Genomic DNA, 15,154 nt, shown 5'->3' on the forward strand with positions numbered 1-15,154 from the left:
TCATACTTACTCTCAACCTTAACTCCATTTTAGTGTCAGCATTTGGCTTGGAATATCAATAGATTTCCTTGTTCTTTGTTTCCTTTCTATATAACATGTAGAGTAAATATTGCCTAATCACTGTGCTTTTTATTTTATATTCTGAGCCCTGGTCTACACTACGAGTTTAGGTTGAATTTAGCAGCACCAGATTGATTTAACCCTGTATCCGTCCACACAACGAAGCCATTTTTGTCGACTTAATGGGCTCTTAAAATTGATTTCTGTGCTCCTCTCCGACAAGGGGATTAGTGCTGAAATTGACATCGCTGGATCGAATTTGGGTTAGTATGGACGCAATTCAACGGTATTGGCTTCCGGGAGCAATCCCACAGTGCTCCATTGTGACCGCTCTGGACAGCACTCTCAACTTGGATGCATTGGCCAGGTACACAGGAAAAGTCTCGCAAAATTTTGAATTTCTTTTCCTGTTTGGCCACCGTGGCGTGACCACGCAGAGCTCATCAGCAGAGATGACCATGGAGTCCCAGAATCCCAAAAGAGCTCCAGCATGGACCAAATGGGAGGTACTGGATCTGATTGCTGTGTGGGGAGACAAATCCGTGCTATCAGAACTCCGTTCCAAAAGACGAAATGCCAAAATAGTTGAAAAAATCTCCAAGGGCATGAAGGACAGAGGCTATCACAGGGACCCGCAGCAGTGCCGTGTGAAACTTAAGGAACTTAGGCAAGCCTACCAAAAAACCCAAGAGGCAAACACCTGCTCGGGGTCAGAGCCCCAGGCATGCCACTTCTATGATGAGCTGCATGCAATTCTAGGGGGCGCCCCTACAACTACCCCACACCTGTACATGGACTCCTGCAAGGGAGTCTTACTCAACAGAGATGAGGATTTTGGGGATGAGGAAGATGAGGAGGAGGCGGAGGTTGAAGATAGCGCACACCAGGCAAGCGGAGAAACCGTTCTCCCCAACAGCCAGGAACTGTTTATCACCCTGGAGACAGTACTGTCCCAACCCGGGCTCCCGGACCTTGAAGGCAGAGGAGACACCTCTGGTGAGTGTACCTTTGTAAATATAATTCACGGTTTAAAAGCTAGCATGTTTAATGATTAATTTGCCCTGAAGACTTGGGATGCATTCACGGCCAGTACAGCTACTGGAAAAGTCTGTTAACATGTCTGGGGATGGAGCAGAAATCCTCCAGGGACATCTCAATGAAGCTCTCCTGGAGGTACTCCCAAAGCCTTTGCAAAAGGTTTTTGGGGAGGGCAGCCTTATTGCATCCTCCATACTAGGACACTTTACCACAGCAGGCCAGTAGCACATAGTCTGGAATCATTGCATAAGAAAGCATGGCAGTGTGTGTCCCAGTGTTTGCTGGCATTCAAACAACATCTGTTCTTCATCTCTCTGTGTTATCCTCAGGAGAGTGATATCATTCATGGTCACCTGGTTGAAATAGGGGAATTTTATTCAGAGGACATCAGAGGTGCCCGTTCCTGCTGGGATGTTTGCCTGTGGCTGAAAAGAAATCACCCCCCCTGTTAGCCACACAGATCTGGAAGCGATCACCCCAGAGAATTGGGTGTGTGCGGAGGTTTAGTTGGGTTTGTGCTGCAAGTTAACCCGAAAACATCAGCCCCTCCTTTTAAATGGCCAATGTGTCTTTTTCAATTTTAATCTCCCTTTTTTTCCTCCTGCAGCTGCAAATGTTTCAACGCTGTGACTAGCATCTCCGTCCCAGAGGCTAGCGCAGATGAGAAGGTGAAAAAATCGCATTCTCGTTGAAATGTTCTCTGAGCTCATGCAATCCACCCAAACTGAATGCATGGAGGCAGACAATGGCAGAGTCCAGGAAGGCACAAAATGAATGTGAGGACAAGTGGCGGAAGCAACAGGAGAGGTGGCGGGGTCAAGAGGAAAGGTGGCAGCAGCATGATGAAAGGAGGCAGGATGCAATGCTGAGGCTACGGAGGATCAAACTGATATGCTCTGGTGTATGGTTGAGGTGCAGGAAAGGCACAGACCGCCACTGCAGCTCCTGTGCAACCAACTGCCCTCCTCCCCAAGTTCCATAGCTTCCTCACCCAGATGCCCAAAAACACGGGGGGCAGGGGCAGCTCCGGGCACCCAACCACTCCACCTCAAAGGACTGCCCAAGCAACAGAAGGCTAGCATTGAATAAGTTTTGAAGTGCAGTGTGGCCTTGTCCTTCCCTCCTCCCCCACCCCACCTGGGCTACCTTGGCAGTTATCCCCCTATTTGTGTGACAAATTAATAAAGAATGCATGAATTTGAAACAACAATGACTTTACTGCCTCTGCAAGCTGTGATCGAAGCAGGGAGGGGAGGGCGGTTGCCTTACAGGGAATTTAGAGGCAACTAAGGGGGTGGGTTTTCATCAAGGAGAAACAAACAGAAGTGTCACACAGTACCTTGGCCGTCATGAAACTGGTTTTCAAAGCTTCTCTGATGTGCAGCGCACCCTGCTGTGCTCTTCTAATCGCCTGGGTGTCAGCCTGTGTGTAATCAGCGGCCAGGCGATTTGCCTCAACTTCCCACCCCATGATAAACGTCTCCCCCTTACTCTCACTGATTTTGTGGAGCACACAGCAAGCAGTAATAACAATGGGAATATTGGTTTCACTGAGGTCTAACCGAGTCAGTAAACTGCGCCAGCGCACTTTTAAATGTCCAAATGCACATTCTACCACCATTCTGCACTTTCTCAGCCTATAGTTGAACAGCTCCTGACTACTGTCCAGGGTGCCTGTGTATGGCTTCATGAGCCATGGCATTAAGGGGTAGGCTGGGTCCCCAAGGATAACTTTAGGCATTTCAACATCGCCAACGGTTATTTTCTGGTCTGGAAAGTAAGTCCCTTCCTGCAGCTGTTCATACAGACCAGAGTTCCTGAAGATGCAAGCATCATGTTCCTTTCCCGGCCATCCTGTGTTGATGTTCGTGAAATGTCCCTTGTCCCACCAGTGCCTGCAGCACCATTGAAAAGTACCCCTTTCGGTTTATGCCTGGCTGCCAAGGTGGTCCGGTCCCAAGATAGTGATATGCGTTCTGTCTATCACCCCACCACAGTTATGGAATCCCATTGCAGCAAAGCCATCCACTATGACCTGCACATTTCCCAGAGTCACTACCCTTGATAGCAGCAGCTCAGTGATTGCGTTGGCTACTTGGATCACAGCAGCCCCCACAGTAGATTTGCCCACTCCAAATTGATTCCCAACTGACTGGGAGCTGTCTGGCATTGCAAGCTTCCAGAGGGCTATCGCCACTCGTTTGTGAACTGTGAGGGCTGCTCTCATCTTGGTATTCTTGCGCTTCAGAGCAGGGGAAAGCAAGTCACAAAGTTCCATGAAAGTGCCCTTACGCATGCAAAAGTTTCGCAGCCACAGGGAATCATCCCAGACCTGCAACACTATGCAGTCCACCAGTCTGTGCTTGTTTCCTGGGCCCAGAATTGGTATTCCACAGCATGAGCCTGCCCCATTGCAACCAGGATGGCCAAATTGCCGGGGCCTGTGCTTTGAGAGAAGTCTGTGTCCATGTTCTCATCACTCTCGTCATCATGCTGCCATCACCTCCTCATCTGCTTTTGCAGGTTCTGGTTCTGCATATACTGTATGATAATGCGTGAGGTGTTTATAATGCTCATAACTGCCACGGCGATCTGAGCGGGCTCCATACTTGCTGTGGTATGGCGTCTGCAGGAGAGCAGAGTTGCAGGGGAAGCGGTGGTTGGATGACCGTTTTTGCAGACTTACTGCACCGTCTGCTGCCAGGACACAATAGCTGAGCGGGCTGCACGCTTGCCGTGGTATGGTGAGACAATAGCAGCTGAGCAGAGCTGCAGCGGAAGTGGCCCTGCGAGATCACCAGGAGAGCAGAGTGGCAGCAGAAGCAGTGGATGATGACGGTCATATAGAGGACCTGCAGGTGGATTCATAGCATCAGGAGAGCAGAGTGGCAGCGGAAGCGGTCGTTCGATGACAATGGTTTGCCATCCTATTGCACCCTCTGCTGAAAGCAGTATGATGCCCGCACGGAAAAAAGGCGCAAAATGATTGTCTGCTGTCGCTTTCACGGAGGGAGGGGCAACTGACGACGTACCCAAAACCACCCGCAACAATATTTTTGCCCCATCAGGCATTGGGAGCTTAACGCAGAATTCCAATGGGCAACGGAGCCTGCGGGAACTGTGGGATAGCTTACCCACACTGCAACGTTCTGAAAGTCGATGCTAGCCGTGGTACTCTGGATGCACTCCGCCGACTTAATGCGCTTAGTGGGACACACACAATTGACTGTATGAAATCCCTTTCTAAAAAATCGACTTCTATAAATTCGACCTAATTTCATAGCGTAGTGTAGGGTCCTAAAACTGCCAATCAAAGAAAAAGTACTTCTTCTGACACCACTCACATCTTGAAAAATAGCTGGTAAAAACCTGAAGTATAACAACACTGGTCAGGAGAGCACTTTTCTAAAGAACAGTAGATGTAAAAGTAAATCCAAAAAAATAAATAAAGTGCAACTATCAGCCAGAAATATAGCTAGAGGTCAAAGAAAACCAGCAGGAATTTAGTGCAGACATCAGGGTTATAAGAAACGAATTAGGAGGTAAAAAATTTCCAATGAAGTACAGAAATCAAGCAAGGGAAGAAAAAGTTCCAGACAGGGGTCCAAAACAATAGGGGATACAATAAGCATGAAGTGACAGATGCTTGGCAGAATAAACCAACTGAGATAGCTTTGTGGTATGCTGTTAGAATGAGAAGGCACTCACCATCAGTCTACACAGATGAACTGACGCATAATGTAACAGGATGTTCAGACATCAGTGAAGCTGGTGCTGTCTGTATCATTCTCTGATCTTTCTTGGTTTTGCTAGGAATTTCTTTGTTGGTCTTAAAGGCATTTCTGTTGAATCAAAATAAAACATCCTGTCACTACTCTACAGCAATATCCACTCTGGATAGGCGGCCCAAATTAAGAAATCCAAGGAGTGAACAGGCCCAGCCTAATAGAAATAAAACATGTTACTCTTCAAGTGCCTCAGCATAGTCTTCAGACAGAAATGAGGTTCTGGGGTGCACTCTTTAAAATGAGACATAAACCAATCCCCTTGTAAATATTAAATCCATTGTCCAGCTATACTGGAAAGTGGACAGGAAAAACTGGAAAAAGAAAAGGAGTACTTGTGGCACCTTAGAGACTAACAAATTTATTAGCGCATAAGCTTTCGTGAGCTACAGCTCAAAAACTGGATGCGTTTAATTAGACCACAACTTTTATATTACTGTCTGGGAGTACCCAGCAGATAAAAGTGTACAGTGCAGGTAATTCTATGATCATTTCAATATCTACCTGGAGGGCTTCCATCAGGCCCTCCTGCTTTTTTTTCATCCTGGTCCCCAGCCAACCCCGTGCTGGGATCTTACCATCTCCCCAACCCTTGAATGAGAGTTAGGTAGGCTATAAAGAAGGAGGGGTGGCTCCCTGCCGTGCCAGTCATAGGAACCCTGAATCCCACCCTGTTTCCGCTACTTTAACAAACACCTCCTTCAAATCCTTTACCAAACCATTTGTCTGATCACGGTATCCCTTCCCTGGAGTACCTACACTGGACATCTGTCACAAGGAGGTGCCAGCAATTAACTAGGCGGCCACTCCCCTGCATACCCAGCCAGGTTCCCAGGCGTCTCCTAATGTTCCCTTTAATATCAGCCAAAAAAGTGTCAGCCACCACGTCTGAGAGGTGAACCCCATCTTCCCTGAATAATTCTCGTATCCTGTATGCTATATCAGGATTCAAACTTACTGAGCCCCATATGACCCCCATGAATTTGGCCACCTCCCTACTCACATACCTCTTAGCCTGTCAACCCAAGGGGACCTTCATAGTTCCCCACCACACCCTGTGTTGCAGCACGTCCAACCACACAATTTTTACTCCTGGAAAAAGTTCCAAGAGCTCCCCCAGGTCCCTCTTCACTCTAAGCATTGAGGCTACTCCTTTACACACTCCCAAATCATTTCCCCCAAGGTGCATCACAATTATATGTGGTTCCCACTTATGAGCCCCCACAACATACAGAAGGAGCATCAGCTGATCACATAACATGCCCTTCCTTCCATGCCAGCTCAGGATTGCTTAATCAGTGAGCCCCAGCTGCGAACCCTCAGACAACATGGAAGCCCACCTGTGCACCCAGTACAATACTGTGCCTACAGATCCATACCACTGCCTGCCTGGCCCATCTTCCCACATCTGGAATGAAAACACAACAGAAAATGAACATTGATTCCTCCACCTGGGGTCTCACATAGGTTCCTTATGATTCCGAATGCCAACACCCAATTGCCTGAATTGGCCTAGCCCCCAAACCCAGCTGTGTCACTGCTGTTGCTACCCTAATCCTGAATGAGTGGGAACCAAATTCATAGCCTGGGAGCCCCAGGCTCACCAGTCCCCATCTCAACACTGTAATGAACTGGTATGTTGTGAGGCAATTCCTGTCACCATGCACAAAAAGGAGATCATCACTCTTCGGTCTTATTGCCATGTATGCCCTCAAAGACTCCACAGGGCAGCCCCCAGGGTTGCTTCCCTCCCAAAGGACTATTGATTCACCCCAGCCTCCTTGATCCTTCTTTGACTTCTGCAAGTTCCTTTGACTTCCACTTGCTCCTCCCAGTGTATATCCTCTGGTTCCAAAGCCCTTCCAGAAGAATCTGAGTGAAAGATGTCTTCTCCTGCCTAGCTTGCATCTATCTACTCTCCCCCCTCTTAGCAGTCTCCTGGAGGGAATGAGTCAGTGTCCTCATGCTGATCCACTCGGCAGCCGCAACAACATCCATGCCTCTGCCCTGAGAGAGGTATACCCCTGTCCCCCAGACATGTAGACAATGCCCTCCCCCCACCCCGCTTAAGATACAGCACGGTCATTCTGTTTGAGAAGTGGCTGCACACAGGTGTGGGTGAAGTATTTCCTAAGCATAGACCTCAATCCTGCAATCATAACACAAGCAGCACTTCCAAAGTCTGATCACAATCTCTGTTGAGACATTTAGTGCCTCTCTGGTAGCAAGGAGCAGACTTATATTTGCCTTAACCAGCTATCTGAAGTGCTACGCCACCTCTTCTCTGCACCCCCCACCCCGATACTCCTGCAACCGAGGGCAATGTAGCCAGGAAAAGGGGATGAGAGTATTGCCGCAGACCAGCGATCACTAGCTGCTGCAATAGCCCTGAAGGGGTCACTACAAGTGGCTGAAGTTAGAGTGGCTATAAGAGACTCTAAAAATGCTTTAGGACTAGACCAGAACTTGGAAGCCTGAGGATCAATGAGCAGTAAGAGTGATCTTTGCAGCTGCCCCTCAAAAGTTGCACTTGGTTGCATGTGGCTGGTTCCAAAGATCTAGACCCTGTTATTTTCAGCATGAACCTGGACTGTAAGATCAGGTCCACAGTTTGTAAGGCACTTTTGGATTCTTAGGGCTGGACAGTACTATACAAATACAATAAATTTTATTATTAGACACTGCATTCTAAAAAACTTTCTAGAAGTCATTCAGTGCTTTATGCCACCTTAATCAGAGATTTATGCCAAAATTCACAGGAGCTTGTAAAGCATGGTAAAAGATTAAACACACAGTGGGAATGTGAGACTCTGATCCTACTAAAGTAAGAAGATGATTCTGAGCTAAATTTCATCTTCTGTCTCTTTTTTCAGGAAAACTATAGGACTGTTTTATGTGAAAAATAAAAGAATGATTACTAATTAAATCAGCATAAGAAATTAAGGAAGTGAACAGTCAGGTTTTGATAGAAATCTGGAGCAGGTGACCATTTGACACTTTTTATAGTCTTTCCGACAATAAAATCTGTACTCACACTGAAATTCCTAGGCTGCAGTTAGGCTACACACGTATGCTTCTGATTATTTTTAGTCATGATCATAAGATATGACATTTCAGTGATAGCAGCCCACAGATCTCTTTCAGGGGCTGCAAAGTATTAAGAAAAAAGCAACCAAAAACCCTGAAAGGCTTGGGGAGGGGCGGGAGAATCAGAGGTCTTTGGGAAGACTTTAAAAGAGTTCTGCAACTGAGACTGTACTTTGCAACTTTATCACTGATGAGCTTCAACATCTATTATATAATTAAAATAATTTAAGCCAAGTAAATGATGAGACTCAAGATAAAAGCAATGAAGGATTTGTTTCCAGGTCTGATGATAATTATGTCCCTTATAAACCATCAAGTGAATTTTAGATTTATGGATGATGTGACTCTGCAGCTTGTACTAAAATTATACTGGATTCCCTATAGTGCCATCCTGTGACAGCTGGCCACATGCTAATATGAGACTGAGCTACTAATTATGCATACAGCCTATGAAGATGAATGTGGGAAACAATTTTGAGAGAGCTGTATTGTTTTTAAAAAACTGAACAATGAGAAAATGGAAAAAACACAATTATTATAAGCTAAATTTCAAGAAGTTCTGCAATTGATTTCCTGGTGTTTTGCCTGTAGCTGAGAAAAGAAAGAGTTCAGTGGAAACTATATATTTATATACAAAAACCTACATTAAAAGAACATTGTTAAGGTCGCAAAGTCAAGCATTCAACTTAGGAAATGCCAGAATTAAGATTACCTGTGCAAAGTTTTGAAAAACTTGTTTTAACTGAGTTGCTTAGCATCACATAGGAACTTTGTGGCAGAGGCTAGGATAGAATCTAACTCCCCTGGGCAACATTTAAGTATCTTAATCATGCCATCATCTTTTCTCTTCCTGAAATCCCCTGCCTCATTCATGACACGCCTTCCAACTTTTTCACGGAGGAAGCAGGGGTTTGTGGATAAAAATCTCCTTTTGTTACACAACACTGATTTACCCATATAGCAGGTCCATTCTGTGCACTTAAAGAGGCAGGGGTATTGTGGAGAAAATAGTATGTGATCATGTAATTTAAAACTGTATCATAAAGCAGATGCACAAGAAGGAAAAATTAAGTTTGCATAGGAAATCTTAATTGTAGCATTTACTAACTTTTGGGTACTTGAGTTTACAACCTTAATAATGTTCTTTTAATATAATTTTTGTGAGTAATTTGCTAGGTTTTTTTTAAAATCAAACTAAACAGACCCTAGAAATTCCATCATTTGGCATCATACTGTCACCCATGTTTCATCAGTAAGATTGGAACCTTTAGATCCGCCACCCAAACTTCAGCCACTTGAGCTAATGGAGTTAATGCTAGCCACTGTAAATTGTAATATGTAATCCTCTATGTGGATCAACCTTGATGGGGATGAGGCACTTTGTCACAGCACTCCAGAGACATTTGCTAACCAGAGAGGAATGGTAAGACTCAGGAATCTTGGGTTCCATTCAAGGCTCTGGAGGGGAGCATGCTTTAGGGAGCACAGAAGCTTCTGCACTTTTGCTCCAAGTTTGATTCCTTCTGCCTCATCCACTTCAACCTGCCTTTGTGCCAGTCCTGTTTCTTTATCCTAATCCCATTCTCCTCAGATACGGGTAACAATCTCCACTCCTCAGGCCTCTTATCTCAGTCCAGGCTCCTTGCCCAGCCAGTCCCATTCTCCCCATACAACTCTCTGTCCAAGTCCATTCCACCCATAGGGCAAGAAGTTGGCGGCCTGGTGAATCACTACCATTCTAAACTGGCTTCTACCACTTACATGTTAGCCCCAAAATTGCCCCTTACTCCTCACACCCACACAAATCTCCCTGTTTTTTTAAAAAGAAAAGGAGTACTTGTGGCACCTTTGAGAGTAACAAATTTATTTGAGCATAAGCTTTCGTGAGCTACAGCTCACTTCATCAGATGCATTCTGATGAAGTGAGCTGTAGCTCACGAAAGCTTATGCTCAAATAAATTTGTTACTCTCAAAGGTGCCACAAGTACTCCTTTCTTTTTGCAGATACAGACTAACACGGCAGCTACTCTGAAACCTGGGTTTTTTTTTGACACCCTGCACTGGACAAGTAGAGATGAGTGGAGACTCCAGCACTGATGGCAGGAAACAAAGGATGATTCAGACAGGATGAAATGTAACAAATTCTTCAAAGCCTAGCTATATTACAGACCAAGACAACCTTCTAATCAGCCTGCACTGAGGCTGTCAAATCTCTCCTCAAGGAGTTATTCAGGGTGATGAATGGATCAATCCATCCTGAATGCCTACAACCTGCACCTGAGCCAAGCACCAACCTCTGAGAAGAACCATCACACACATTTGGGAAGTCTTTTCAGACAGCATGGATCCAGCCCACCTATATCCACTAATCAATAATCACTTGCAGTCCCAGATTTCACTACATTCACTCATCAAGATGTTCTGGACATACTAAAGGAGTCCTGGCCCAAGATTTGTGAATCCAACCCATGGCCTTCCTGACTTGTGAAAGAGTCAGGAACAACCACTGTCACTCCTGACTGAAATAACCAACAAACACATCATTCAGAGAAAGAATCTTCCCTTCCTCCTTGTCAGGGACCACAGGTCTGAGTCCCTGCTCCACAGGGCTCTTAGGAGCCAGTAGTTTCCAAATGCAAGTGAAGTTCTTCTTTACCCCAGGCTGGAGCATGCCAAAGTTGGGTTAATTTTTCACAGGGATGGCAAAAGGCTCAAAGCTGACACAAAGGCCACTTCTGCCAGATTTCAAGACCCTCCTCCAAAACTTGGGAGCACTAGAGCTTCTCAAAGAAAAAGTTGCTGGAAGTTTTTAACGTGGGCAAAATGATGCATTTTTCCTAACCTTGTTCTCGGAAATAGCAGTAGCATTTTGGTTGAAATTTCCTTTTTAAGGCTCCTTCTCCACGACCGGCATGCCTTGTGGGTCCAAAGCTGCTCTTTAACCCCTTCTTGCCTGGTGAGTTTCACTCCTAGATTAAGAAATTTCTGTGGCAGTGTGGTGCAGTCTGTGCTACTTTTCAAGTTCAGGCAAGCCTTTGCATTCATACAGTATGTAAAAAGGACAAAGGGACATAAAAGGATGAAAAAGAAACAAATAGTGTGTTCTTGGTGTATTGGCATGAATATCTAAAAGAAACCAAAAAAGACGTAGAGATGTTAAGGTAGTTTTTGCAAAAAAACAACAACTTTGTACATAAACACAAACATTGTCCCAAGTACCAGATAGTTAATGAAAGGCAGCCAAGCAACTTCTGTGTTTAATAAAAATCAATATAGTGATGAGTGCCTATAAAATAAACTACATACAGTAACGCTATACAACATCCTAGTCAAATACATTAATGGTGTTTTTGGTTTTAGTTTTTTTTAAATTATATCAAAGTAGTCCTGCAAATGCAATCATCTACATTAAATAACATCTATCAGTGAAGGAGAACAGAGTCTTGACTTAAAAAACCTTTTTTTTTTTCAATCTTCTAAGAAGCACACTGTTTGCACTTAATGTACAATTATGATACAATCAGGACTGAAATAGAGATAAAGACAAAATAGATATTTTTTGAAACAAGATCAATTATTATATTTGCAACCGGGAAGACAGTTCCTATTTTAATATTTTCTGCTGATTTTTCCCTTTAAATACCGAAGTTGAAGAGGCTAATTCAGAAAGTATTTCTCATGTAGAAACCTACGTCAGAATTTAGAGGGCACAGTTTCTTTACTGTAGTACTGTGGTACGTGTACTACTGGTGATATATGAGCTTGTTGGAAGTGGTCTGATATAACAGGATGGTCTGTCCCCTTTAAGGGATAGTGGTGCTTTGGGCCAGCCGAACCCTGCTCCAAGGAAACAGGTATTCAAGGGAGAATCAGACTCGCTGAAGCCAGGTGTTAATCAGGTAGCTTCCTCCTTAACATGCTAAAACCCAGCCGTTAGGTGACTCCTAGCAGAAGAGAATGACAGGGGAGCATCAAGTCAGGAGAGAGGGCCTTTGAGATGAGATCCCAAACCAGAAAGGAGACTGGTGAGCTAGGGCAGCCTGCCTGAATCACAGCAGAGCCTCAAGAAGGGAAGGGGCTTGGAAAGAGAAGAAGATAAGTCCAAGGACTAAAGAAGGCTCAGTGGAATGGGGCAGGAACCTGGATACTGGTCGTTTGGAGAAGCCTGCTTGAATCACAGCACAACATCATGAAGGAGAATGGTGGCACACAGGTGTGCACAAGGAGGGGCAAGCCGGGGCACAAGCCCCCCAATAATCAGCAAGGGCTTCAATGGGAAGGTGAGCAGCACCTTGCTGGAAAAGTTCAGTGTGTGGCGTAGTTATCATTGTGTAAGACTCTTATTAAGAAGAAACTTTAATCACCTGTTTCTGGTTCCAGTGCTTCACCGACCAAAGACTTACTAGGGTTCATATGGAAAAATGTGCACATGTGCTCACTCTTACAACAGCCTATGGACTGGACTTGCCTGGAGCCATACTAATCTGCACAGAAATGGTATAACTAGATGAGACTTCCAAGGATATTAATACCCTGGCACAGAACCACTGTGCTTTCTTGGTAATGATGTGTTGGACTAATGTCACCACAACATGCAGTTGCAATTCCAGGATCTTCTACTAAATGGTCTGTTTTAACACCTGCAACAATATGTAGTGACAGAATAGTTTTCAAATAAACACCCAAGAAACTTATTGAAAAAGAATTTTTTTGTGGGATTCAATTTATTGGTGTAGAAATAAGGTTTGTTTTTTGCTTTTGTATAAAAGCAGAAGATGTGGAATAGCTGTCATTGCTGTGTAAAGATGTGGTTGTGGCTGCAAAGACCAAAGGCCATCCTCCATTTTGGAAGGTGGCGTTGTGGACTGCACGAGGCAAAACAGATTGTAGCTAGCTGTAGCTTGAAGCAGGCTCTTATTGCTGTGTTATGCAATGCTTAACGAGTAATAGTTTTAAAATACCAGTTTTCCATGTCTTAATAAGAACAACAACACACTAAATACCTCACAGGATTGAGGCCTAGAAATCCAAACCACATTCTGCTAAAATGAAATGTCAAGCTGAGAGCCCACTTGTTGGTGATGGTCAGAATTTTAAGGAGAATTCTGGTACCACTCCAGAAAGATTTCAAAGCAAAAGAAAAATAAAACCATAAATGTCTTCTGACTTGGAGTGTTTCTAGCCACTAGCACTACCCAAGGTTTGTATTTCTTATGACTTGCCAAAGCAGGGGCGGGCAAACTTTTTGGCCTGAGGGCTGCATTGGGTTTTGGAAATTGTATGGAGGGCCAGTTAGGGGAGGCTGTGCCTCCCCAAACAGCCAGGTGTGGCCTGGTCCCCACCCCTTATTCCCCCCACCCTGCTTCTCGCCCCCTGACGGCCCCGGGACTCCTGCCCCATCCAACCCCCCCGTTCCCTGATGGCCCTCCCCAGGACTCCTGCCCCATCCACGCACCCCCCGCTCCCTGTCCCCTGACGGCCCCCAGAACCCCCACCCCTAACTGCCCCCCCGCCGCCCCATCCAACCCCTCCTCTCATTCCTGACAGTCCCCCTCCCCCGGACCCCTGCCCCATCCAACCACCCCTTCTCCCTGACTGCTCCCTTGGGGCCCCTGCCCCCATTCAATCCCCCCCATTCCCCACCCTCTCACCACCCCAACCCCTATCCACACCCCAACCCACTGACCAGTCTCCCCAAAGTCCCCTGCCGTCTATCCAATCCCCCCGCTTCCTGCTCCCTTACCGCGCTGCCTGGAGCACTGGTGGCTGGTGTTGCTACAGCTGAGCCGCCCGGCTGGAGCCAGTCATGCCCACCGCCCAGCACAGAGCATCAGGTCAGGCCAGGCTCTGCAGCTGCACTGCCCTAGAAGCTCTCAACCCTGCCACCCAGACCATTGCACTGGCAAATAATTCTGTGATGTGGAAAACATATGGGGTTTAATTGAGATGTCTGTGGCTTCAGTAACACTGAATCTTGCCTCGAAATGTATCCAATTAGCAAAACAAAAAACTATGTTTAGTAATAGCAAAGGTTGCAACAGGACACACCCCATCTACACAAAACCTTAAGAAGTTAAGGGGAAAGACTTGCTCAACTTCATATTGCCCACACATCCAATAACACACTCCAAGACTCCATTAGGGGTTCACTTCCATCTCCCACAGATACCCCAAAGCAGAATGTACTACATCTTAACCAAACTTGGACTCTAACAGAAATGCTTAATAGTGACCTCATATGCTTGTATTTCAACATATCAGCACATCTGACTGTCACACATTCCATGCATTTGGGAATTTAATTTGCCTTAATTTGCTGAAGTCACTGTTTTAAAGTGGTCTTTTCACTTTGTGAATCACATGTAACCAGACCTTCCCCCCACATATATAGGCAGCATGGCTTCACTCCCTTGAGCTTCAGATTTTTAGCTGAGGCCCTTACTAGTTGAGATTCAGGGTAATTGCTAGCTCCTTTCTAGCCCAGCACCTGGAGGAGGGGTTACACAACTTTTGGCTGGTCTGCAGTAGAATATTAGTGATCAAGAATCCTGGATTCAATTCCTGGATCTGGAAAAGGAATGTGGGTTGTAGTAATTAGAAGTAGGATAACAAACTGGTTTAGTCACTCTGAAATAGGGTAACCATATTTTCCCAAAGGGAAAATGGTACACCCCTGGGCCGGCCTGAGCCCTGCACCGTGTGGGGCCAGCCCATGCCCCACCTGTCTCCTGCCCATGCAGGGCTGGACTGAGGTCCCTCCCCCCACCAGGGCTGGCCCCAGACCTCCTGCTGCTTCCCCATGCTTGGGGCTGCCTGAATCGCACCGCTCACCCACGCAACCCCTCCGACGCACAAGGCCGGGCCAAGCCCTCCCTGCCTCCCACCCATCTGAGGACACCCTGAGGTCCCCCTCCACACTGGTGCCTAGGGTTGCCAACTTTCTGACTGAACAAAACTGAACACCCTTCTCCCACCCCTTCTCCGAGGCCCTGCCCTGCTCACTCCATCCCCTGCTTCCTCTGTCGCTCACTCTCCCCCACCTCACTCAATCGCTCATTTTCACTGGACTGGGGGGAGGGTCCCTTCTTGACCGGGTGTTCAGTTGAAAATTGGACACCTGGGAACCCCCTGGGGCCAGCTGAGCACCGGTCATCGGAGTCCCTCCGCCGCATTCCCATGCATGG

The 15,154-nt window shown here is 46.1% G+C and overlaps 1 protein-coding gene across 1 annotated transcript; it reads left to right on the forward strand.

The window, feature by feature from the left end:
• Nucleotides 1-309: 309 nt before the first annotated feature.
• On the forward strand, nt 310-2,242 carry LOC140912066 (uncharacterized). The gene is made up of 2 exons (XM_073346220.1): nt 310-1,056; nt 1,706-2,242. Exons 1-2 carry the CDS (start codon nt 330-332, stop codon nt 1,726-1,728), a joined length of 750 nt encoding a protein of 249 aa, XP_073202321.1. The 5' UTR covers nt 310-329; the 3' UTR covers nt 1,729-2,242.
• Nucleotides 2,243-15,154: the final 12,912 nt, after the last annotated feature.

This window comes from Lepidochelys kempii, chromosome 5 (genome assembly GCF_965140265.1).
Source record: "Lepidochelys kempii isolate rLepKem1 chromosome 5, rLepKem1.hap2, whole genome shotgun sequence".
NCBI classification, from domain to species: Eukaryota; Metazoa; Chordata; order Testudines; family Cheloniidae; genus Lepidochelys; species Lepidochelys kempii.

What these genes read in the sequence shown, in the direction of transcription:
- LOC140912066 (XM_073346220.1), top strand. Translation starts at nt 330, where the DNA reads ATGGACGCAATTCAACGGTATTGGCTTCCGGGAGCAATCCCACAGTGC. An exon ending in AGGCAGAGGAGACACCTCTG is followed by an intron (nt 1,057 to 1,705) that starts GTGAGTGTACCT and finishes TTCCTCCTGCAG; the next exon opens with CTGCAAATGTTTCAACGCTG.